The sequence below is a fragment of the Myxine glutinosa genome, chromosome 2 (genome assembly GCF_964187855.1).
Source record: "Myxine glutinosa chromosome 2, kmMyxGlut1.1, whole genome shotgun sequence".
NCBI lineage: Eukaryota > Metazoa > Chordata > Myxini > Myxiniformes > Myxinidae > Myxine > Myxine glutinosa.
Genome location: NC_136262.1, coordinates 25103496 through 25128954, shown reverse-complemented (window position 1 = coordinate 25128954; position 25459 = coordinate 25103496). Strand labels below are relative to the sequence as shown.

Below are 25459 nucleotides of genomic sequence, written 5' to 3'. Positions count from 1 at the left end.
CTCTCTCTCTCTCTGTCTGGCTTTCGTCTCGGATGGTCACTTTGTCTCAGGTGCGCTGGTGAAGAGAACGTTTCGGAGCTCTGTGAACCTTTGCATCGTCAGTGGAGGGGGTGTTGTTGGACAGTGGTGCTTTTCGGGGGAGCTGGAACCACGTTGCGTTCGGTGGTGGAATAGTGGAATGGCCGTTTCACTGGTTACTTCGCGCCTGGACGTTTTTTATGCGGGGTTCGGCACCATTGTCGGAGCGCTTCCCGCACGAGTGGCTACACCAGCGGCAACGAACAACAAGCCCCTCAACACATTTTGGACCAGAGCTGAGTACCGGCTGACTCAAAAAAATAATTTATTTTCTTTTATCATTCCCTTATTGTGTATTTGTGTCTGAGTAGAGACGTCTCAAATTAGGATTTAATTTCACCTCAACCTTTATTTTGCTTGTTTTATTTCATTAAATTAATTATTGTGGCATTTGATTTGTTGTGTCGTGTTTGCATGGTGTTGGGCCTGAGAATATAACCATGTGGCTCCGTCCAGGTAAGCACTATGGTTCCCTCACTTGCACGTGATGGACCAACCGCCAGTTTCGGCTATGCTCCTCGGAGTAAAGGACCGTCATGGCTATTCATCACCCAGCGGTGTCAATCGCAGGCTGACAGGACTTACTTATGCAAATGAGATATCTCTGTATTTCATTTTCAACTAGAACAGCACTCGGTAGAGAGCATACTTCCTCCAGACTGAACAGTTTACGTTGTGTATACCACTGATGGGTCAGATCTTAATTCGGACCTAAACCAAATCTATTCAGCTTGTTATTGTCACCTAATCAACACATCCAACCAGTTTTGTCATAAGTCGTCCATAACATTTTGGGATATCGTGCTTTATATCACTTTTAGCCCTATCACTCAATGGTGAAGAATCACTAAAAAAAATTCTCGGATACAAATCCGGATTCGGATCTTCACCAAAATCGAATCATTTCGTCCTTGTCACATACCCTACCTCGCCACAAAATTTCCTCGGAATCCGTCATCAACTTTTTGAGATATCTTGTTCACAAATTGACAAACAAACAACATAACCTCCATCCATCTTTGGTGGTGGAGGTAATTAATTTGTAAATAATTCTAAAAACATGTTTTAACTTTGTTATTATGGGGTATCTTCTACCGAGTGCCGTTCTCGTTCTTCCTGCAATGTGGATACTGAAGACCACATGGTATATTTTGCTTTCTGGTTGGCATATTCTCTCAGGTTGGAGCTTAGAGTTGACCAACTTTCCTAATTTGGACCATTCCTGGTCTCTAACTTTTTCATGAGTCCCATGATGCTATGAGTATCCAAGAGATCAGAATTGTTTTTGCGTTTACCTTTTGTACTTATTCAACCTTAACGAGTTTCCAATATCCTTTAACCCAAGTACGACAAGTTCATCAAATAAGTTAGTGTTTTGTATTAGAAATGAAACAATTATAATAAGAGCTTAAGAAACAGCATACAATATTGTTTTACCATTCCAATGAAAATGAATTGTTCTTGTGTATATAAAAGCACAATTTTGAACAATTACATGCAAAAGGTGAATTCATCTTACAGGTTTTTTGAAAACGACTTTATGGAGATTGCCATTGTTTATGAAGCAACAAACTCAAGGAAGAGGTTTATTGGGACAACACTGTTGAGATATTTTCTGCATCGGTGTTCTTGATCCGTTTCTCATATATCTGGAGCTGTTCCCAAAATCCTTCATTTGGACAAACTCCAGGTCTGATGGATTTCAGCTTCTGGGGTGTGCATGAACAAGAGGGATTATTATTTTCATCACACACTTTTTACTCATAATTACACGGCTGTAAAAGAAGATAAAAAGTGCCATGATCAAAACAACACATTCATCACAAGAAATGAGATCTTTCACTGCAAATCTCTACAACCAAACAAAAGTTTTCAAACCATCAGCCGAGAGACTTAGTTACTTAATTTATCGTCAGCAAAAAAAAAAAATCGTTTGGTTTAGAGCAAAATATTCTACAAGTTTCGCAATAATCTAGCAAATGTCGCTTTGCAGGAATATATTTAATCAAATTCACTTAAAAGCTCAAAAACTTTAAACAAAAGTTTTGGGTTGTTCTGTTTAGTGCGGCCGGCTGTCTGAGCTTTTAGCTCGTGATGCTGGGACCATTGGTTAAAATCCCATACCATGTAGATTTGCCTTATTGTCTATGATTATCTTTGGAATTCCTCGAGGAGTAGTAAATCGATTTCGCCTACATGGGAGAGCAACATTTCATCTGAATGACAGCTTTTGATTTCACATGATATGATACCATGAGCTGAACATCTAACCATGCCGCAATGGGACTTGTTCCTCTTACTTAATGTCTTTGACAGATTTATTACGAAATTATACAAATGAGCAAAATAAAGAAAGGCATATGCCAACCATATGCCAACCAACGGGGTCACATATGCAAACCAGGGTCACATATGCCAGCCATTATTATATTCTTATAATATGAGTTCTCTTACAAGGAACTTCAAGGCAGGAGGAGGCCATTTGGCCTATCAGAGCCTGAGCTATTATTATATCAACGTATTTTTGTTTCTCCATGATCCATTCTTTTAGAAAAAAACAAGACCAAAAGTCTAACAGCGGCATAGCCGGGCTTGTAAAATATTATAAACCACAAACACACATGATTAGCTTTTTAAACAGTCGCTAATGCTGTTTATAGCATTATACAAATAGATTTGGAGGAATCCCGACATCCGTGACGTAAGTTTTACTTACAGAACTGGGCGAAGATCTACTGTAATCCATATACCCCACAAGGGTTGAGGGTGTGCTCATTTACCAAGCAGCTAGCTAGCGCTTGCCAAACCAGCCGTTCCTGAAGGGTTTTGAATGGAGTGCTTGCTCGAATTCTTAAACCACTTGGCGATCTCTCCACAAGAACCTTAGTAAATGAACACACACCCAATGTTCTTGAGACCCGACCATAGATCGACTGTAATCTATATAGTATATAACCCAAAGAGGAATGACCTTTCCTGTCGCTCTCAAAGTGAACGGGTGTTTACGCCGTAATGACATCATATACGTAATGACGTAGCATGACGACCGGACACAAAACATCCGCTACTTTAAAATATGTAAGATATATATTAAACGTCCAGTAATGTTGCAGTCACTACAAAAGGATTAGTGTTACGATTAGATTTATTAAAATAATAACGTTACGTTATTATGACGAAAATTATATTATTTTTTAAAAACAGAGGTGAATTCCTTATTTCCGCGGTTACACCACTTCAATCCATCAACTTTCCATTCATGACATTGGAATTAAAGTATTATGGTTATATTTACTATAATATTGTTATGAATTTTGGGGTAGGGGCATATATAGATTTAGGTAGATCTGCATAGGTAGGTGTCCGGCTGTCGTGATAGGGAACCTCACCTGTAATAAGTTCTGTCTAGCCCGCATGTCGGAGTAAGCTGCGTATCTGTGTCCCCACTACGAGCGGGCGGGGCTTGGTAACTATAATTAGGGAATAAGGATAAGATTCCATTGTGTGTCATTCCCTCTGTGATCATACATGTGTCCCGTATGGCAACGCACTCTTATACATTAGGTAGATCCATTAGTGCACACACTAATTAAGTCCCCCTCCACCACAAGACGATAAAACTGACCGGAAGAGCAGATGGCAAGCGGCCGCGCAGTGGTACACCATGACAGGCAGACATCGCACAGAAGGGCCGAGAGCCACGCCCAGAAAGGCTCATGATTGACAGGAGGGGGAGGGGCGAGCAACAACCGGTGCACCGATTGGAGAGTAGGGAGGATGAAGGATGCGCCACACTGATTGGACACCACAATGACGTGTGACCAATGATGCAACACCAAAGGTGAGAGACACTTGGCCAATCAGTGCGGAGGGCGCAAACGAGCTACCAACAAGCGCCGCACTGATTGGAGGGCACAAGACCAGGACGTGAGGAAGGCACAAAAAGCCGCAAAGAAACGACACACTGATTGGGAGAGATAGAGAGCTGACGTCAGAAGACGATCAGTAAAACCTCTCGCTCGCCGACATTCTCTTCTCTTCCATCTTCGCCCTTCCCCTCTGCCTCTTCACCTTTCCCTGCCTCTTCCTGCCTTCCCGCATTGGAGACCGTTCCTTTATTCTCCTGTTGCCCTTTGCACGTTCCTGTGCCGGCAGACCTCTCATCTTGGTTCCGAACAAGGGGGCGACTCCAGTGGATGAGTCTGGGCACGGCCGGAGGAGCGAGCTGCACGCGACTCGTTGGAGTCATACAGATGGCCGGTGGAACACCAGCAGACGGGCCGAGCGGTTCGTGCCAACAGCAGACCCGAGTCTGATGGTGCCTGACCAACCTGACTACGGATTGAGATAAGCCCAAACACGAACGCACACACGACGATTTATTTTTATTCATTCTCCCATTTGTTGTGTAGTTCGAAGTCCATGTGTAAGAGCGCTCACTAGGGGGTTTAGTTATTACCGGCGCGTTCTTTCCCTGTCCCGATATTTATTAAATAAACCCTTGTATTATTTTCCCAACCAACTTTAATTCCGTTTTTGGTTGATTTATTAATTTGCAGGTGAAGACATCGTCAGACCAACAGGTAAGCTTCCTCCACCAATCCCCCCGCTCATGTGTCGATCTGCCATTGAATTGGAAATGCCTCAAAGTAAGCTCGATTCCATCCGTGGACGCTTAAGCTGTTTACGTGTCTTCACACGAGGGGTGAAGCTATGGTAATTGTATAGGGGTCAAGATTAGTTTTCCCCCAGAATGTGATTGCCCTCTGTGGGTTTTCCCCCACGTTTTTACAAACTACAAGGCCGGCAATAAAAACCCTCATATAACAACAACAATAACAACATTCGTCCCCTGCAAGCAGGCAGAGCGGTTCGGCAAGTAAACCCCGCCCACCAACCGAGCAAGAAAAAAGGCCACGCCCCCAGAGTGGTACGTACGTGGGGGGGGGGGGGAGGAGGCATGGAAGAGCAAAGCCGGCAGGCCACGCCCCGAAGTGCGTCACTGGTCAAGCAAGGCCATGGGGTGATTTGAAGAAGCCCGGTCATTGGTCTGGGTGATGTCATATCGAGAAGTTTGAGACGGAGAAGAATCTCTCTCTTTCTCTCTCGCTCTCACCCCCTGCTGGCTGTTGGATTTGGGTGTGGCCTCATGGCCGCCGTATGCAGCTGCTCTGTTTTGTGGTGAGTCCTCTGTGTGTTTTTTGCCTCTACTGCCCTCCCCTGCCCCCCTCTCTCCTTTTCCATCCTGTGTGCTTTGGCGTTTTGGTTTCATCCATTCCACACCTTTGTCTTCGAGAGAGAGAGGATTGAGAGCGGGGCCATTTTGGGTGCGGCCTACCGGCTTTGACGGCGCTTTGTAAGCCTTCTTGTGCTTATAATGCATGTTTGTTATTTATTTTAGTTCCATTTATTTCGGTTTGGTACCTTCTTGTCCGGTTCGGACAAGTGGGGGTGTTAATTTGCTGGTATGGCGAATACACGCTCTCGGTTAGAGGCATTCGACAGTCTAACGAGGAAGTATGCATTTGTGTGTGTTCCACCAGAAGGAGTCCTCACTGAGGATGTGGTACTCGCAGTGGGGAAAATAATCGGGTGTGAACATGTCCGAGCTGCCTCACGTATGAATCAAAAAGTTGTTATTTTCGTGTCCGAAGAAAATTTTGTTCACGACGTCGTGAGTGCAGGTTTAACCACAGAAGGTGGTGTTTTATGTTAGCGTCCCCTATGGATACTCCAGCGAATAAAATCATCGTATCAAATGTCCCACCATTTATATCAAGCGACAAACTGATGTCAGTCCTTTCTCGGAATGGAACAGTTGTGTCGAGAATGTCCATGATCCCTCTGAAGAGCCGAGACGAGAGGATAAAACACGTTATGAGTTTCCGTCACCAGGTTTACATGATACTTCCCGACCGTGGCGACGACACAGGGTTAAATATTTCATCTAAAGTAAAATTTGACGATCGGGAGTATCAAATGTACGCCTCGTCAGCCTCACTAACGTGCTTTCACTGTGGAGCCTTTGGTCACGTTAAATGTTTCTGTCCCAAGGTTTTGTGTTCAAAGTGTGGGGAAAATTGTCATGTAGACACCGATTGTAAAAAGGATAAGAATACTCGTGTTCCTATTAAACCGACTGGAGTTAATCCTGTGAGTTTACCGGTTGCTGCTGTTCCCTCCTGCAGTGAGACGAACGATAGCAGCATCCATGTGCATGTCCCGAGTCTTAAAAACGATCGTACTTCACTTCCTGTTACAGAAACCGAAGCGACCCAACTTGTACAACTTTTGCTGCCATTCCCACATGTAGTGAAGGAATGGAGGAGGATCCTATTATTAGTTCTAAAAAACGAAGGGTGTCGGTTGTTAATTTTACTACTAGTAATCCAAAAAAGGTGGTATTGGAGAAGGCCAGTGTAGCTGAACACACCCCTCAATGTGTTCCTCATGCTTCCATTGGGTTTGGAAAAAAGGATAGTGAATCGGGCGCTGCAATTGAGGATAATATGTCTGAAAGTTTGTGTACCAACTCCGTGGATACAGATTGCTATATGGGTGAAATAAGTGGCAACGCTGAAGATGTTGCTAAACCCTCAAATGAACCATTACGATCATCAGCCACTGTGAACGAGCAGACAGTGACGGACTCATCCCCCCACAGTGCTGCTCTACCGATGCATATTCAAAACTGTGTTACCGGATCTCCTATTGATTCGGTAGATAGTGCTCCACAAGAGTGTGAAACCGAGGTTTCAACTTCTGTTGAGCACAAAGATCACCATGGCAACGTGGATCGCACAGTGGAGCTCTCCAGCGAATCCCCAGAGATACTGACAATTCCCATTGTTTCCACGGAGGCCGACATCCTCGATCCTGGAGGGACCTTGTCAGACTTGTCGGAATCTGATGAGGATGATGAGGTGCCCGAGTTGTCTCAGTCTCAGTTGAGTCAGCCAATGATATCTCCTCAACTTGTACTTTATTTTTTGGATGAAACCTATAGACAGCGAAATGTAGTTATCAGGGATACTTTTCCTGATTTAGGTTCATTTATTCAATCAGCAAAAGAAATAACGAAAAAGGCCAAATAATTTCCACTAACAAAATCACAGTTTCACCGACTCAGGAAATTTATTACAAAAGCCGGTCTAGAGATTTCGCAACACCCAATCAAGCGTTTTGATAAGGAATGAAACAAATTACCTTTGGCACCTTGAACATTAATGGCGGAGGTGCAAACCCAAACCGCCAAGCTCAAGTGCAAAGTTTGTTTCGGCGCAAAAATGTCGATGTACTTTTATTGCAGGAAACACACATCACCCAGAACATAGAATATGATTGGTGTCGTCTTTTTGGGGGACAGTGCTTTTTCAACAACCTGTCTTCTCTTTCGGCAGGTGTTGCTTTCATACTTAGACGAGGGCTAGTAGTAGTACCTGAGTCAATCATCTTCCAGGAGATTGTTAAAGGCCGGTTCAGCTCTCTAGAACTGGTGATTAATAATTTCCATTTCACATTATTCAATGTGTACGCACCTAGTGAGAGCCCAGAACGGAAAGCTTTCTTTGCGTCTGTGAATAATCACCTACAGACAGTTGATCTAAACCAATGTGTGTGTATCGGGGGTGATTTTAACTGTACCTTTGAACCTGTAATGGATAGGAACTCAGAACCTCATCCCGAATCATGTATTGATTTATCCCTTTTCCTTTCTCGGGTTGGTTTGCTCGATGTATGGAGGGTACTTTTCCCCAATGAACCTCAGTTTACCTGGAGCCGCATCACCAGAGGAAGAGTGTCCTTTGCGCGACTCGACCGATGGTATATATACTCACCTTTTAGAAACGCTATAGTCTCTCTGGATTATTTTCCGTCAATATTCTCAGACCATCATTTAGTAACCATGGGGTTTCTTTTTCCTCAGTCAATAAATAAAAGTGCATGCTGGAAATTTAATACCAGTCTTCTAGAAGATGGTCTATTTAAAGAAGCCTTCCAAGTTTTATGGGCGAATCAAATCCAAAGAAAGCCCTCTTTTTCTTCAGTAAATCTTTGGTTGGACAATACGAAAGCCCAGATTCGGGTGTTTTGTCAACAGTTTAGAGCAAACATTACAAATGTTAAGAATGTAACAATGACTTGTTTGGAAGCTGACATTGTACAGCTCGAAGGTAAACTGGCTAGGAATAATAATGTAAGAAACTATCAGTTATTACTCGAAAAGAAGACTCAGTTGAGAGAGTTAATCCAGGAGAAAGCAGCAAGGTTGTTACTCAGACTAAGGGTTAAGAACTTAAAGGTTTTAGATACCCCTAGTAAAGCTTTTTTTCATCTGGATTCTGTCAGTAAAGCACCCAAGAACATTTTTTCTGTAATTGATCCTGGCGGAGCTGTTGTTGTAAATCCCAGAGACAGACGGTTATGTGTTCAAGGTTTATTTTCCAAACTGTTTTCAAAACAGGTTGTTTGTGATGAAACAATGAGACTTTTAACCTCTCACCTATCCTCGTTAACTGAGCCCCAGCGCCTGGATTTGGACTCGCCAATTATGCTTGAAGAGTTAACGCAAGCCCTGACTGGAATGGACTCGGGAAGAGCCCCGGAATCGATGGTCTGCCGGCTGAATTTTATGTGGAAGTTTGGGAACTGTTAGGTCCAGAACTGATGCATGTTCTTGAATCATCACTGACTCATGGAGAATTGCCTTTAAGTTTGAGAAGAGCGGTGATGTCCCTTCTTCCAAAGGCTGGTGATTTGCGACATGAAGAATTGGAGACCTGTTTCTCTACTATGCACTGATTATAAAATCCTTTCAAAAGTTCTGGCGAATCGAGTTAAAAAGGTAATTAGTGATTGGGTTTACCCTGATCAGAGTTATTGTATCCCAGGTAGATCCATGTATGATAACATATTGTTGCGGTTTTGTGTTTCTATAATAAAGGTTAATTTCCCTTCCTAGTTTAGTTACACTACAACACGTAGCCTCGTTTTAAGATCAGTTATTTCTTAGTAAATGTAAGCGTAGACCTTTCCTGTGTTTAGTTTGCGTTGAGTAGAATAATGAGAATTAGGTCCTTTACGATGCCTCCATGCTTTTGGTTTTGGCGCGAAATACTACGAGGCCGGCCTGAACAAGTCGATCAAGGCCGAAGGAAGGCGGGGCAGGAGGAGTGGGAGTGACCGGTAAGCACGAGCTACCAATCAGGGCTCGAGGGGAGTGACTTACCACGGCGGCAAAAGGCGGGCTTGGAACATTCGATACGGGCCAGGGCGGGGCAATATAACCCTGTGCCCGGAGCCCCCATGTCAGTTATGAGGCAAGCCCATCAGTCGGTTCAGAGCACTGAGTTATGAGATGCGCGCAGGGCAAGCCAGACGAGTTATGAGTTACGAGTTACGAGAGTGAAAGCGCTGAGTTACGAGTTACGAGAGTGAAAGTGCTGAGTTATGAGTTATGAGTTCCGAGCGCTCAGTTTGACGGCAGTTGTATTAATCGCGCTGTAAGAGACAGCCGTCCCGGGCCACAGACGCGCATATTTTCCCGCCTGCCTGCCTTTGCTGAGATACACGCCGTGAGGATTTTCCCGCCTGCCTGCCTGTCTTCGCCGGGACACGTGCTGTGACCGCCAGAGGGCCACGCCGGGTGAGCTGTTCCTGGACGACCAGAGCCGGCGCGTTCAGCGCATGAACATTTCTTCCTTCATCCCCCTCTGAGTTTGAGTGGGCCCATTGTCTGGGTAATAAGCTAAGACTGCTTAAGACTGCCCTGTGTCTCTGCTTCTTCTACCATTGTACATAGTGAAAATAATAATTAAACCTGTTCTTCCTTTGATTCGACCGTTTCGTCTCTTCCATCATTGACTTAGCATGGTACGAATTATATCGCTCTGATCGGGTTCCAATAGCAAGGTAACAGCACGGACCACGTGGTACGCCATTCGCTCGGGTGTACTCAATTACGCGTGGTTCATGCGAGACTCGATCCTCGCTTCCGCGGCGGCGTGGATACTTAGGTATGTGCGAAAATTGACCCGCGACCCTTTTCCACGTCTGCCCGGGAGTGGCGACTCAAGTCTCGCGGTTCGAAGACCCAAGGAGAACCAGGGGCTTAATCTCCCCCGGGTAAGGGAATGGGCTTCAACAAAACCGTAACAATATTTTTCATTAGAGATCTGTATGATGGCAACTGTGTGCAGAATGACTTTGGCATAATTTTTCTTGATTTAGAAAAGGCTTTTGATAGCATCGGTCACGTCTTTTTGAATCATGTGCTTGAAGCTTGTGGATTTGGAGCTAATTTCAGAACTTATATTGCTTTATTGTTCAACAATATATTCAGTTTAGTTAAGGGGAACAATGACCTTTGTTCTCCCATACAGGTTCAAAGGGGGGTAAGGCAAGGTTGCCCTGTCTCCGGCTTACTGTTCACCCTTGTAATGGAATCACTTCTCGTGTTACTAAGGAATAACGTTTCTGGAATGAGTATATCTCCTGAATATCCTTCAGTTATCGTATCGGCGTATGCTGATGATGTTGCAGTCATTGTTAAAAACAATAACGACATTGCAGGTCTTGCTAAGTGCCTACATTTGTTTGGTTTAGCTTCCTCATTAAAGTGCAATTGGGAAAAGAGCAAAACTTTATGGGTTCCCTCTGTCAGGACCAGCGCATCTGGAATGGCGCAAGGTCCACCAATACACCTTCCTGCAAGTTTAAAGTGGATGGATGAAGGTGTTCGCTATCTTGGAGTGTTTCTTGGATCCCCACAGTACGGCCAGAAGAACTGGGAAGGTGTTGCTGAACGTGTAAAAAAGAGATTGAGTAGGTGGAGGAGAGCCCTGTCTCACCTTTCGTATGAGGGCCGAGTTTTGGAAGTCAAGAATCTAGTCGCCTCCTTCTTGTGGCACAGATTCATCTGCCTGCAACCACCAGAAGGCTTGGTGAAGGAAGTGCAAAGGCAACTGTTGGAGTTCTTTTGGGGAGGTCATCACTAGTTACGGCCAAATGTTGTATGCCGTCCATTGGCCGAGGGTGGCCAGAGTATGATAGACGCCAGGAGCCGTATAATGACCTTTCGGCTATGCTCTGTGCAAAAACTTTTAGCGAAAGAGCAATTACCAAACCATGGCCACCCACATTTTGCGGCAAGCTGGCGGGCTGGAATATGGCTGCGAATGTTTCTTGGTCCTGCTTCAACAAGTTGACATATCTCCTCTTCCAGTTTTTTTTTATCAGAGTGTGCTGAATGCTTGGCAGAACCTCACAGCGTGCCATCAAGAAGACAACTACGACATCCATATGTTTGCACAAGAGCTTTTGTTCTGCAATCGGCTTTTCCCTAACATGCCCAAAAGTAGGGACCTCTGCCAGCATTTCATAATTGCCGGCTTCACAAAAGTATGGCACCTCCGGCATGTTTCAGGTTGTGGGTGGAAATCGGCTCGAGAAGTAGCTGAGCTTGCAGGAATTCGATCCGAAAGAGTGACTGCAAAAGTGTTGAGAGCGGTGATACGAATAGGGGTACGGCTGAGAGTATGCTGGTCCCACGAGCTCGAACCATTGCACGATGAGTGGATTTTTCCTGGGTTATTGGTGCACTTCAAGTCGGAAGACTTACCCCCGGTTAGCATGGGGTTAAGCCCCTTTCAAGAGCAGTAAAGAGCTATACGAGTCATGTGTCAAGTTACTGCTGGGGGATACGCCGCTAAATGGAGTAATCCGGTGGAAGAGACTGTTGCCTGTGGGACCCCCCTCTGAACCTGTATGGGACTCCATGTATAGCAAGCTCGTAAGTAAAAGATCTAGTGACCTCCAATGGAGACTGATCCACTGGATAGTCCCCTCCAATAAGTTAATCAACCATTTCTCTCCTACATCCACGTGTTGCCCGTTCTGCATATTGTCGTGCGTAGCCTCCGGTTAATACCAGAGGCTCGCGGATGGACCGAAAACGGCTTTAATTGAGGCGACGGCCAAACACGGACTCAACTATGGACGCGGGAGGAAGAAGGAAAGTGGAAGCTGTGCTAAAAGCTTACCTGGAGTGCGCCGACGGCAGCTTCGATCCTGCAAGGAAATTAACTCGACACGGACACAAGCTTTTGAATGGAAGGGGCAAATAATACAAGGGTTTATTAAATAAAAGGATGGGACAGGGAAACGCGATATTAACTAAAACTCCTAAATTGGGATCCCACACACCAGACCTAAAACACAAACAGGGGACTGAATCAGGAAAATAATATGTTCGTTATGTAGTGTACGTGGCGTGTGGTCTTATCTGGTCTCGTCGTCTTGTCCGTCCAATATCCACTGCACACCACTAGGTCCCTCACTCCAGCACCCCAGCACCGCGAAGGCCTGGGCCAGCGCCCACTCCAGGCTCCTCGTCGACCCCCACGAGGTCCGTGCACCGAAGGTCCAATGCAGGGCTGCACGAAGCAAGCGAACTCCACTCGGGCTCGGACTCACAAGCCAACTCTCAAGCCAACTCAACCAGGGACAAGACTCTACTCAACTCGGGATCGCACCGGGACTGCCAGGGCCAGGAATCTGAATAAAGCTCCTCACTCCACCAGGGACAGGACTTCGCACGCAGAGTTCGGCGCGCACTCCTTATAACCTCCGGCGGTGATGTCAGCCTCTGTGCGGCACCCAACCAGAGCCTCGCAGCTTCCCGCCGTTTTGCCGAACCTCCTCGCGCCTTCCACGTTTATTCGCACCTTCCGCATTGACCAATCACAGTCCTCCTGGGTGTGGTTATAGCTCGTGCGTGTAGCGTGGTCATAACTCGTGCGTGTAGCGTGCTACGCGGGGCCCAGCGGAGATGAAGCTGGCCGTGGTCCACACGGCGGCACCCCGAGCCGGCCCCCCTTGCCTGTTCGTCTTCCAAAGTCATGTCAGGGAAGGGAATTATTTAGTGTTGCAATAAAGAGCCTAAGTGTCTAAATGGGTGCATTGCCAAAAGGAACAAAGGTTTGGCTACCAGGTGTGACATACAGGGGCTTTATCTTTTAATCCCTATACTACCTATCACTCGAACATCCTGGTATGTTCACAGGTATACATCTTAACCCGACAAACCGGACTAAACATGAAACTTATTACAGGTGCAGATTCCTTACCGCGACAGACGAAGCACGTTACCTATTCAGATCTATCTGGCTCTAGATATAGCTACCCCACCCGACATAACAATATGTACGGAGGACGTGTTCCATGCCTTCATTAATTGTGTGAGGTTGGTTCCTTTGTTTCGGTGGTTTAATTTTGTGGCACACAGAATGAATGTTGTTTTCTCGTTGCGTTCTTTTATTTTTGGCTTTAATGCCAAGTCAAGCAAGGAAAACATGTTAATGAGGTTTCTTGTCGCAACAGCCAAGCTGGCAATATATCTCTCAAGAAGGGGGTAATTGAACGGTAAACCTGTCAGGGAATGCAATGTTATGTTGTTCTTCAATGCCCTCGTGTGAGCAAGACTTAAACTAGAGTTTTGTTTCTATGAGGATGCAAACAATCTTTATGAATTCACCAATACTTGGTGTCATGAAGGGTTGTCTGTGGTTCGTGAGAACCAACTGTTAATATTTTGTAGTTTGTATAAAGTTAATGGTTTATTTTGGCAATTTGTGTGCCGTGATACTTCTGGAACCTTTTCGTTTCATTTCATGTATTTATGGTTGGTGTAAATATATAAAAACATTTTTGTATTATTTTGATAATAAAAGGACTTCAAAAGTCTCCCCCTCCCTCTCCCCCTCCTCCTCCCCCTCCCTTCCCTCTCCTCCTCCTTCTCTTCCCCCTCCTCACCTCCTCCTCCCCCTCTCTCTCCCTGCGGGTCGTTTGTGTGTTGGGCATGGCAAGATGGCAGCTGTGCATGTGTGGTGAGGTGCGAGCTGCTCTGACTTTCGATCTTTCTTCCCCCCCCCCCCTCTTTTTTTTGGTCGTTGTTTTCACCTTTTCCTTTCCATTTTTGTTTATTTTCACATTGTGTATTCTCTGTCTCCCCCCCCCCCCCCACCACTCCATTTTCATCAAACCCGGTCCCACAACCCTCGTCCCCCCTTCCCATTTTCCTCCCCCCACCTCCTAGTTCCACGCCCGTTCCCCCCCGGTCGGTCTTCCCTTCCTCCGACTGTTCTCCCCCTCCCCCCACTCGTTCCCCCCTCCCCCCACTCGTTCCCCGCTCCCCCCATTCGTTCCCCCCCCTCCACCCACTCGTTCCTCCCCTCCCCCCACTCGTTCCCCCCTTCCCCGACTCATTCACCCCTCCCCCCACTCGTTCCCCCCTCCCCCCACTCGTCCCCCCCCCCACTCGTTCCCCCCTCCCCCACACGTTCCCCCTCCCCCCACTCGTACCCCCCTCCACCGCTCGTTCCTCCTCCCCCCACTCGTTTCCCCCTCACCCCACTCATTCCCCTCACCTCACCACACCTCAAAAAATGGACATTTTGTCCTGGTCTCCCCACTGGACACCCCGACCGTGAAAGTCTTGATAGCAAATTGTCCCCCATTCCTGAAGAATGATTTTAATTTGAACAAGTCAGGAGACGACGATGGTTCACGAGCGAGCGGTATTCAATGACAAAGGACGGACTACAACCGGAACAGGCCCGGACAGGCCAGGCCCGGGAATGTCAAAACGAAGGTTACTCAAGTTGAAATGAGATAGAAAATAATGTATAATCAGTTATGAGGTTAGTTAGCTATACAATACCGAAAATTCGGTGAAAAATGAAATGAAAAAAATAAATAAAATAAAATAAATAAAATGAGAAAACAAAATAAAAAAAATAAAAATGAAAAATCGAGCTCCGTGGGGCTAGACACATGACATTGGCCTAACCAAATATCGAAACCCCTGTCATATTCCACCAACTTCCTCGGAGAAGATGTAGCTTGAAATCGATTACGTACCCCTTAAAGGCCTAAAAAGACATCTTTTTCGGGCGTGGCTCCGCCCACAATGGGCGAAATACGACCACTCTAGGCAGGACACAACTAGATCATGATATCAACCTCCCACCCAAGTTTCATCAAGATCGGATGTTATCATGGGGTAGTTATGCTGCGGACAGACAGACAGATACACAGACATACACACACCCATGACGAATATAGTGGTCACTTGATAACTCGTGAACCAAAAGAGCTGTGTGATTAATGTTCGCTCTTTCACGAGCCTCGATCTTGTATACAAAAAAAAAAAAAAAAAAAAAAAAAAAAGAAGCTCTCTCGGTATGGTACAGTGGTGTCGGACATCACGATGTTACTTATCTCTGGGGTGTCGCAATGAGCAGGCTAAACACATCATGTCCTTTCGGCGGCAGGCGGACATTGTGTTTCCTGCATCCAATGTGGACAAGGTGCTCAACGCGGTATTTACGTTTCGTGTGGATAATCACGAGTACCAGGTATATGCGTCCATGGAAACGTTAAAATGTTTCGGCTGTGGGAACTTTGGGCATCTAAAACGGTTTTGTCCACAAGTTGTCTCGGCAGTGGCCGAGCAGACAACACCCCCTGATACTGTAACAGAAAACGTACCATCGACATCGATAACCTCCGAGAATGAAAACGTTTGGGATGGTTTTACACTCTTCTCCTCTTTGAGAAAGAGGAAAACACCTCGGAATGTCCCTCCACCCCGTAAGGAAAAGAAGGTGGTGTTGGACTCCGATGCATTGGACTCAGTACCACCTGATAAAACATCGATGAATAATCGATATGAAGTATTGCTAAATTTGAATGCAGATCCTCTGCCTGCTGTCGTTATGGACCCTCAGCTTAATGTGGAGGAGTTGCATGCGCTACCTCCAGATGAGGTTGGAGTGCAAACTACGGTAAATCCTTGTGCGGATTATGACAAGTCGGGTCGAGACTCGACTTGAGGGGGGGGGGGGGGGGGGGGGGAGCAAAATTCGACCCCTCAGTGTTCCAACGCACCCGATGGCGATCTTTCAAGTCAAATAGTCATTGTACCGGCCATTTTAGAAAATGTACCTGAGCTCAATGATTGTCCCGAGGAAGAACCTCAAATTGTGCAACAGGTTGCAGAAACGATCCCTCCCCCCCCCGCCCCCCCCCCCCCCCACATTACCTGGGGTTCTGGTGGAACCTCTCCCTCAACCTGGTCCTACAGAAACAGGGCAGGATGACACCTGCACACCACAGAATATTCTGGTGTCTCAAGAGCCAGGTGTCCCAGATAGTGCTTCGGTAATGTCTGAGGAGGAATCCTATGACATTGAGGAATTCCCCACATACAGTGATTCCAACGTCTTACCATCGCAAATACTCACGTTTCTGAACCAGACTTTTAGAAAAAGATATATTGAAATAAAAGACCATTTTTCTGATCTACATGGGTTTATTGAAACGGCAAGGTGTATTATTCGCTGACCCAGTGACCACAATTTCACGGAACCCCAATGCAGTAGGCTTAAGAAATACATTGTTAAGGCAAAAAATGAACTAAAAGGATGATACGCCTATTTCTCTTTCCTTACCTCTTTTACATATCTATGACTCTTTTTGGTAGCCTCAATATAAATGGTGGTGCGAGCTAGTCTAGGATGCTCCAAGTGTTCAACCTTGTAAGGCAACAGAAACTAGATGTGGCTTTCTTACAAGAAACCCACTCTACTCCATCGTCTCACGCTATGTGGAATCGAATGATGGAAAAGGCCGGCTACTTTAGCGATTCAACCTCTCATACAGCAGGAGTTGCCTTTCTAATTAATCCTCTTTTTTGCCCGCTCCAACTCTCATTTCAGGAAATAATCCCAGGTCACGTAGCTTCACTGGATTTTGTTGATGGAGACATAAATTTTACTTTAATAATTATCTGCGCCCCTTCAAAGGGCATGGACCGACGAACCTTCTATAACAGGTTACGACTCCACATGATGCAGTTGGACTTGCAGAAGTGCATCATAATAGGTGGTGATTTTAATTGCACCCTGCAACCTGAGTGCGATCGGAAAGGCACAGAACCTCACCCCGGACCAGCCAGACTGTTTTCTAAAATAATAAGAGATTTTGGTTTTCAAGATATCTGGCAGATACAAAATCCAGGCACCCATCAATTTACCTGGTGTAAGTAAGCTTGCCAATAATCAAGTGGCCCTCGCCAGACTTGATAGATTTTATATAAATTTGCCATTTGCCAACCTGTCCCCCACCACAGAAATTTCCCCGTCTGGTTTCTCCGACCATCACCTCATTACCATGAGTTACCGTGTAGGGTTATCTCCAAATCGCCACTCTTTTTGGAAACTGAACATTTCCATATTAGATAACCCCTCCTTTAGGAATGCCTTTGAGAGGGTGTGGTCCAATCTGAGAGGTTCCAAATCCAGTTGTAAGGACCAGCGATTGTGGTGGGACAACACAAAGGTCCAAATTAGAAGTTTCTGTCAGCAGTTTTGTTTTCTAAACACACAAGTAGAATGCAGAATGAAAGTGGAGCTGGAGAAGGAGATTCTCCAAATTCAAACAAATTAAAAAAACCCATCCTACCTCCCAAAAGAAACTAAGACTATGTGAGAAGAAGTCTCTTCTTAATAATATAATTTCTAATCAAACCCAAGGAGCGCTAACAAGACTACACTTTCAGCACCTTTACCTCCTGGATTCTCTGACCCGGTTTTTCTTTGATTGTGAAACAAAATTTCCTCATTCTCTAATTACTACCTTGAAACGTCCAGATAATTCAATCACGACCAACCCTGTAGAAATTAAGAAGGATGCAAGACTCTTCTTCTCTATGCTTTACCAGGCAATAGATGTCGATGCAGAACTTGTTCCTATTTTGTTTGATGGTGTCAGTACACTAACTCCAAAGCAAAGAACGGATTTGGAGTCACCGCTCACGTTTGAGGAACTTTCTGTTGCCCTTAAAAGCCTGGACAGGGGGAAATCACCTGGCCTGGATGGTCTGCCAGTGGAGTTCTTCGAGGAATTTTGGGACTTGATTGGACCTGATTTCCTTCTGGTTTTCCAGGAGAGCTTGAAGAAGGGCGAACTTCCACTGAGCTGCAGGAGAGCCGTGCTTACTTTGCTTCCTAAAAAAGGAAATTTATTGCTCATATCACAGTGGAGGCCAGTGTCCTTATTGTGCACGGACTATAAAAAAATTTCAAAGGCTTTGGCCTTGCGTCTCTCATCCCTACTAGGAGACATTATACACATGGACCAGACTTATCGTGTTCCTGGTCGCAATATTCAGGATAATCTCTCTGTTGTCCGAGATGTCATTGAAATCTGTGAAATTAATTATGAAAGTTGTGGCTTGATCTTCCTCGACCAGGAGAAAGCTTTTGACTGTGTTTCTCATACATATATTTTTGAAGTGCTAAAATGTTTTGGTTTTGGACCTCTCTTTTTGTCCCATATACAATTATGTGATTCAAACATATCGGCTATCTTAAAGATAAACAATGAACTCGTACCCCCCTTTTGTGTTGGGAGAGGGGTACGGCAGGGCTGCCCTCTGTCAGGAATTTTGTACGCTTTATCCCTTGAGCCCCTCTTAAATACCTTTCGGAAGTCCTTGTCTGGTGTTACTATTGGAACCCACCCCTTAAAAAGCATTGCTTATGCAGATGACATCTGTGTCTGCATCATACATTCAGAAGACGTTGGTTTGATGATGAGTGCTTTGGATGGCTTCAGCAGGGCATCATCGGCCAAGATAAATTGGACAAAAACAGAAGCACTGTGGCTTCAATCCTTGGTGCGTATGAGGATGAGTTACTTGACTTTGGATATGCCAAGTAAGGACTTCTTTAGCTTGGAGAATTCGTTCAAAAACTCTCAGCAAATTCATAAGCTCTGTACTACTAATGGGTCAAAGGTTACCTCCCAACCGGAGATTAAGGCGGCCTTGAAACTGTTTTAATCTGACCTGTATTCTGCCCAGAGTATCAGCAGTGAGGCGATACAGAAGCTGATTGCTGGGCTCCCAGAAGTCGAGGAGGACAAGCAACACACACTGGAATCGTTAATTTCGCCTGATGAACTTGAAGCAGCCACGCGAGGCTTGAAAGATGGTAAAGCCTCGGGGATTGACGGGCTGCCTGGAGAGTTTTATAAGACATTTTGGAATCTTGTGGGACCCGATCTGCTTGAAGTCCTTGACGAAAGCTTTCGTGTTGGAGAACTTCCTCTGTCCTGTAGAAGGGCGGTCGTATGCCTTTTGCCGAAGGCTGGGAACATTCAACTCATTGAGAACTGGCGACCTGTTTCCTTACTATGTACTGACTACAAAATCTTGTCTAAAGTGTTAGCAAACCGGCTGAAAGAGGTGATAAGCTCTGTCATACAGCCGGATCAGACCTACTGTGTACCTGGACGGTCCATGCATGATAAATCTGTTTCTGGTAAGAGATATTATTTCCTGTAAAAAGTATGTGCCTGCCAGTTTTGGGTTATTGTTTCTGGATCAAACAAAGGCTTTTGATCGTGTTGATCATGCATACTTGTTTTCGGTTCTTAAGGGGATGGGTTTTGGTGAAACCTTCATATCATATGTTAAACTTTTATATACAAACACTTACTGTATGATGAAAGTTAATAACAACTTATGTTCCCCCTTTCCCTTTGGACGGGGTATCCGCCAAGACTGTCCTCTCTCGGGACTGTTATATACAATTGTCCTTGAACCACTTTTGGCATCTTTCAGTAAACGATTGCCTCAGGATATGGGGGTAGAGGGGTCAAAATTTGTCGCAACAGCTTATGCTGATGACATTTGTGTCTTAATTATAGGCCCGAGCAGTGTGGCTGCAGTACAGCAGTGCTTAAAAGACTTCTCTGCAGCCTCTTCTGGTGAAGTAAACTGGAGTAAAAGTGAAGCCTTGTGGTGTAGTTCAGGTAACCCTTCATTCACATCGCCACCATCACTCCCACAAAATCTGGTATGGAAAACAGACTGAGTCAAATATCTTGGACTTTATCTTGGAAACCATAAAATGGAAATGAGGAATTGGGAAGGAGGTGTGGAACAAATTGCATACCGTTTAAAATCATGGAAAGGACTACTGCGGTCTCTTTCATATAGAGGCCATGCTCTTGTTATCAATAACCTCATTGCAGCGAGATTGTGGCATAAAGTCATTACCCTGCAGCCACCCAAGGAGCTGATCCCTGCCATCCAGAGGAAGTTGATAGACTTCTTTTGGAGCGGCTACTACTGGCTGCGGCCCAGTATACTGTACCACCCTCGAAAGGAGGGGAGTCATGGAGTCATTGATGTCTCTGGTTGGCTTATGACTTTTCGCCTTCAGTCTGTACAGAGACTACTGTATGCGGAGGAGCTGCCCTGGCGCCCATTTGCACATTTTTTTTATTACAACAGGCTGGTGAACTGAACTATGATCGGCACCTTTTCCTGGTGGACCTTGAGTGTGTCAGCAGTGCTTCACTTCCGGGTTTTTATCAGAGTTTGCTGGATGCATGAAAAGGCCTTGAGGTTAAACGTTGTCTTGAGGCATATAATTGTCGTAATTTCCTCCAAGAACCTCTCTTCTATAACAGCTTTTTCCAATGTATTCCTCGTAGCCATGCCTTAATTCAAAAATTCATTCAAGGAGGCGTAAGCAAAGTAAGCGACCTAAGGGATGCATCTGGAACCAAGACGAGGTCTGCTGGGGTGGTGGCGACAAGTGTATGTGTAGCGTCTGTACGAGTTGTTCATCAAATCATACGTGTAGTCATAAAAAAAATTCAGGCAGCTAAACATTGGCTGGGAAGGCGCCGGAACTGTTGAAGATTTTCAGCTATCTTTCCCCGAAATCAAGGTCCTCAGTGGAACTCTGTCCAGTCCAATGACGATGGTTTTCCCTCTCCCTTTCACTTAGTAACTAAGGCTGGTGTCCTTAAACTCATGAGGGGGAAAGAAGTCTCATCCCTGTCTGGAGCGACGCGTGTGGCCTTGTGGTCAGAACGTTTAGGACCGGGGTCTCTTTTTACTCCACTGTGGCATAATATGTTTGTTTCACCCATTAATGGATTCCTAGCGGATATCCAATGGAGGCTAACACATTGGGCTCTCCCCTCAAACACTTTTATTCACCACCTTAATGCCTGGGTGCCTGTAAATTGCCCCTTCTGCGAGCAGGAGGATCTTTTTCATGCACATGTCCAGAGTAGGAGGTTAGCTCCTCTATTATCTGTGATTGCACACCTTTCTAAAATAACATCTCCAGACTTTCGTTTTCTGTATGCATGATGTGTCCAATCAAAGTATGACAGTTCCTGTTTTAGCATCAATGCTTCTAATGTACATGGTGGTGTTAGAAAGTATTGGGTCAGGTTTCCTCCGTCCAACCCCACAAGAACCTGGGAATAATTGTGGCATTAAAGAAGAAGAAGAATGTTTACACACCAACGTCTGCATCGTATGCACATACACATGATTTCCCTCCCCCCGCCCCCATTACCCCCACTCCCTTCCCCATCAGGCTCCCTACAGGAGCGGGTGCTTCTGGCTTATTTAAATTCAGAAAAGGACCTCGGTGCACTTCACCATCCACTGGGAGAGTAGAGGAGGAATAGGGTTCTATTGATATTGAAACACATTGACTGCCCCCATCATCAACCATGATTCCTGGCCTTGCCCTTACCCTCATTCAGGAGTCTGCCCTCTCATTAAGGGTCTATAAATTTCAGCATTGTCAATGTTCCCTTCCACAAGAAAGCTACTGGTATTCTTTGAGTGCCAAGAGTCCAAGAAATGGCCTCTTTCTTGGGTCAGGGTCGAGTCCAGAAATAACAGTCTCACAGAGAGTCAAGGCTGGTAATGAGGGTCTACCTCGCAATGTCAGACTGCTCAGGGTAGTTCAGAGGGAAAGCCCACTGATACTTCATGACTGAGCTGCCCAGAGTCCTTCCCGTTTCCCCAATGTATTTCCCTGACCAACCTGAACACAGAATGGAGTAAATGTTGTTCATGCAGATTCATTCTGTTGCACCATGTGGTTAACTATTGTGAGAAGCAGACAAATGGTGAATAGGGGTTGAAATGGCAGCTCAGTATCAGCTTTTCGTTTCCCCCACCAAATATGCTCTCTCACACCAGCAAAATAGGGCAGTACTTGTTTTGTTCTCCATTGTTCTAGTCATTGTTGTTGTTTGGAGGAGGCCAGTTGCAGTCTGGATGTGAGGGCAGAGTGGTGTAAGTGGAAGGAGTGTTTCTGGGGTAGTACTTGATCTTAAACCGCGGTGTTACGCGCGCTGTTTGTAAACAAGGAGGAAGCGGACAACGCGGTAATTTGTAATAGTCTTTATTCAAGAGCTCACTGTAACACTGAACTCTCAGGGCTGCGCGCCCCGTGTATATCGTGAGGCCACGCCTCTCTCCCGGGCGTGGCCCACCCCCACTTGGTGTGCGGGGTGATGTCACCACGTCAGTGCTTTCGTGTCCGCCACACGCGCCCCCCCAGAATCCCCGCGCACCTGAAGGGCCAGTTTGCGGGGCAAACGGATGACCCGGCCGAAGCGCCCCCTGGCGATTGGCGGCGTCTGGGATGCAGGGATGCCATCTGGGATGCCTCCGGCTGCCCCTGGGATGGGTGCAGGACCGGGGGGCGGCATGGCGGCGGGGCTGGGCGGTGCCGGGGGTCCGCCCGCAGGGGGGCTGGGTGGTGCCGGGGGTCCGCCCGCAGGGGGGCGGCCCCAACGCGGGGGTCGGGCCACTGGCGGTGGATGGTCCACGTCGAGGTGGGCCGGCTTGAGGCGGTCCAGAGAAACGCGGTCAGGAGTACCGCCGATGTCCAGGGTGAAGTGCTTCACCCCGGTCTCCAGCACGTGGAAAGGCCCGTCGTACGGGGGCCGCAGTGGTGTCCGGTGGGCATCGTGGCGGACGAAGACGTACTCCGCCGTGCGAAGCTTCGGGGCGACGTGCGTCGGTGGGTGCCCGTGGCGTGCCGTTGGCACCGGGGCGAACCTCTGGGCGGTCTCCTGCTGAGCAGAGCGCTGCTGTGCCACGGACCATGGTGCCGTGGAGTCGGGGAGGAACTCGCCCGGCACCCGCAGCGGTTGCCCGAAGACCAACTCCGCTGCGGATGCGCGCAGGTCCTCCTTGGGCACCGTCCGGAGGCCCAGCAGGACCCAGGGGAGCCTGTCGACCCAGCCGCCGTCGCGGAGGGTGGCCCGGAGCACGGCCTTCAATGAGCGGTGAAATCGCTCACACAGGCCGTTAGCCTGGGGGTGATAGGCCGTGGTTCAGTGCAGCCGGACCCCGAGCCCCTGCGCGACCGCCCCCCCGAGCTCTGAGGTGAACTGGGGGCCGCGGTCGGACGAGATGTCTGAGGGGGCGCCGAACCGGGCTACCCAGGTGGCGATGAAAGCTGCGCGACGTCCGCCGCCGTCGTCGACGCCAAGGGCACGGCCTCCGGCCACCGGGTGGTGCGGTCCACCATGGTGAGGACGTGGGTGAAACCCCGCGAGGTGGGCAGAGGTCCCACCAGGTCCACGTGGACGTGGTCAAACCGGCGTTCCGGCACCGTAAACGGGGCCAACGGGGCCTGGGTGTGCCGGTGCACCTTGGCGCGCTGGCACGCGAGGCACGTGCTGGCCCAGCCGTGGACGGCCTTCCGGAGGCCATGCCAGACGAATTTGTCGGCGATCAACCTTTGGGAGGCCGTCGCGCCCGGGTGGGACAGGCCGTGGATGGCGTCAAACACCTGGCGCTGCCAGCCCGCGGGCACGATGGGGCGAGGCCGCCCGAGGGAGACATCGCACAAGAGGACCGCGCCCGTGCCGTCGAACGGCACCTCGGTGACGCGGAGGCCCGTGACGGCGGTCCGCAAGGCCTGGACATCGGGGTCAGCGGCCTGGTCCGCTGCCATCCGGGCATAGTCAATGCCGAGGTGGACTGCGTGGGCGACGGCCCGGGAAAGGCAATCCGCCACCGGGTTGTCCTTCCCCGCGACGTGCCGGATGTCCGTCGTGTACTCGGACACGGCCGAGAGGTGACGCTGCTGCCGGGCCGACCATGGCTCGGTGACCTTGCCCATCGTGAAGATCAGCGGCTTGTGGTCGACGAAGGCCGTAAACGCACGGCCCTCGAGCAGATGGCGGAAGTGCCTGACCGCCAAGTGAAGCCCGAGCAACTCGCGGTCGAAGGTACTGTAACGGCGTTCGGGTGGGCGAAGCTGCCGGCTAAAGAACGCCAGCGGTTGCCAAGCTCCACGCACCCATTGCTCGTGCACCGCGCCCACCACGTAGTCCGAGGCGTCGGTGGTGAGGGCGATCGGTGCATCGGGCGCCGGGTGCGCGAGCATGGTGGCGTTAGCCAAGGCGAGCTTCACGCCCGTGAACGCCGCATCCATCTGCTCGGTCCAGGTAACGTCGCCTTTGCCCGGCTTACCTCGGAGAGCTTCGTGCAGGGGGCGCAGGAGCTGGGCGATACGGGGCAGGAACTGATGGTAAAAGTTCACCATGCCCAGGAACTCCTGCAGCCCCCTGATCGTGCGGGGGCGTGGAAACCCCTTCACCGCCTCCACCTTGGCCGGCAGGGGGACGGCTCCGTGCCTGGTGACGCGGTGCCCCAGAAAATCGATTTCGGCGACGCCGAACCGGCACTTTGCGGGGTTCACAATCAGGCCATGCTGGCCCAGGCGTTCGAAGAGCGTGCGGAGGTGGTGTAGGTGCTCTTCGCGGGACGCGCTGGCGATGAGGATATCGTCCAGGTAGACGTATACAAAATCCAAGTCGCGCAGGACGCTGTCCATCAGCCGCTGGAACACCTGAGCCGCATTCTTCAGACCGAAGGGCATCCGCAGGAATTCGAAGAGTCTGAACGGCATGATGACCGCCATCTTCGGGACGTCCTCCGGCCTGACGGGGACCTGATGGTAGCCGCATATGAGGTCCACCTTCGAGAAGAAGGACATGCCCGCCAAACGGGCGGAAAAGTCCTGAATGTGGGGGACGGGGTAGCGGTCGGGGGTGGTGGCGTCATTGAGACGGCGATAGTCCCCGCACAGTCGCCATCCCCCGCCGGGCTTCGGCACGATGTGCAGCGGCGATGCCCAAGCACTCTCCGAGCGCCGAACGATGCCGAGTCGCTACAGGGTAGCGAACTCCGCTTTTGCTACCGCCAGCTTCGTCGGCTCGAGGCGCCGTGCCCGGGCGTAGACCGGTGGCCCGACGGTGGGGATGTGATGGGCCACCCCGTGCTTGACGGCCCCCGCCGAGAAGGTGGGCCGCGTGAGGGCCGGGAAGCCGGCGAGGAGGCGGGTGAATTCGTCCGCTGCCGGAAGCATACAGATCAACGTCGCCGGAACCGAACCGTTCGGCAAGCCGCTTGGCAAGCCACTCAGTGAGCTGCTCGACGAGCTGGGCAGCGCACAAGCGAGCGAGCTGAACGTCT

At 48.2% G+C, this 25459-nt stretch overlaps 1 protein-coding gene across 1 annotated transcript in view; it reads right to left on the bottom strand.

The window, feature by feature from the left end:
- Window positions 1-410: 410 nt before the first annotated feature.
- Window positions 411-25459, bottom strand: part of LOC137422658 (dual specificity phosphatase 28-like) — a 35420-nt gene continuing 10371 nt past the window's right edge. The window contains exon 3 of the mRNA XM_068109364.2: window positions 411-1787. Within this exon, the coding sequence (XP_067965465.1) occupies window positions 1665-1787 (123 nt within the window). The 3' untranslated portion in view covers window positions 411-1664. The remainder of the gene's footprint in view (window positions 1788-25459) is intronic.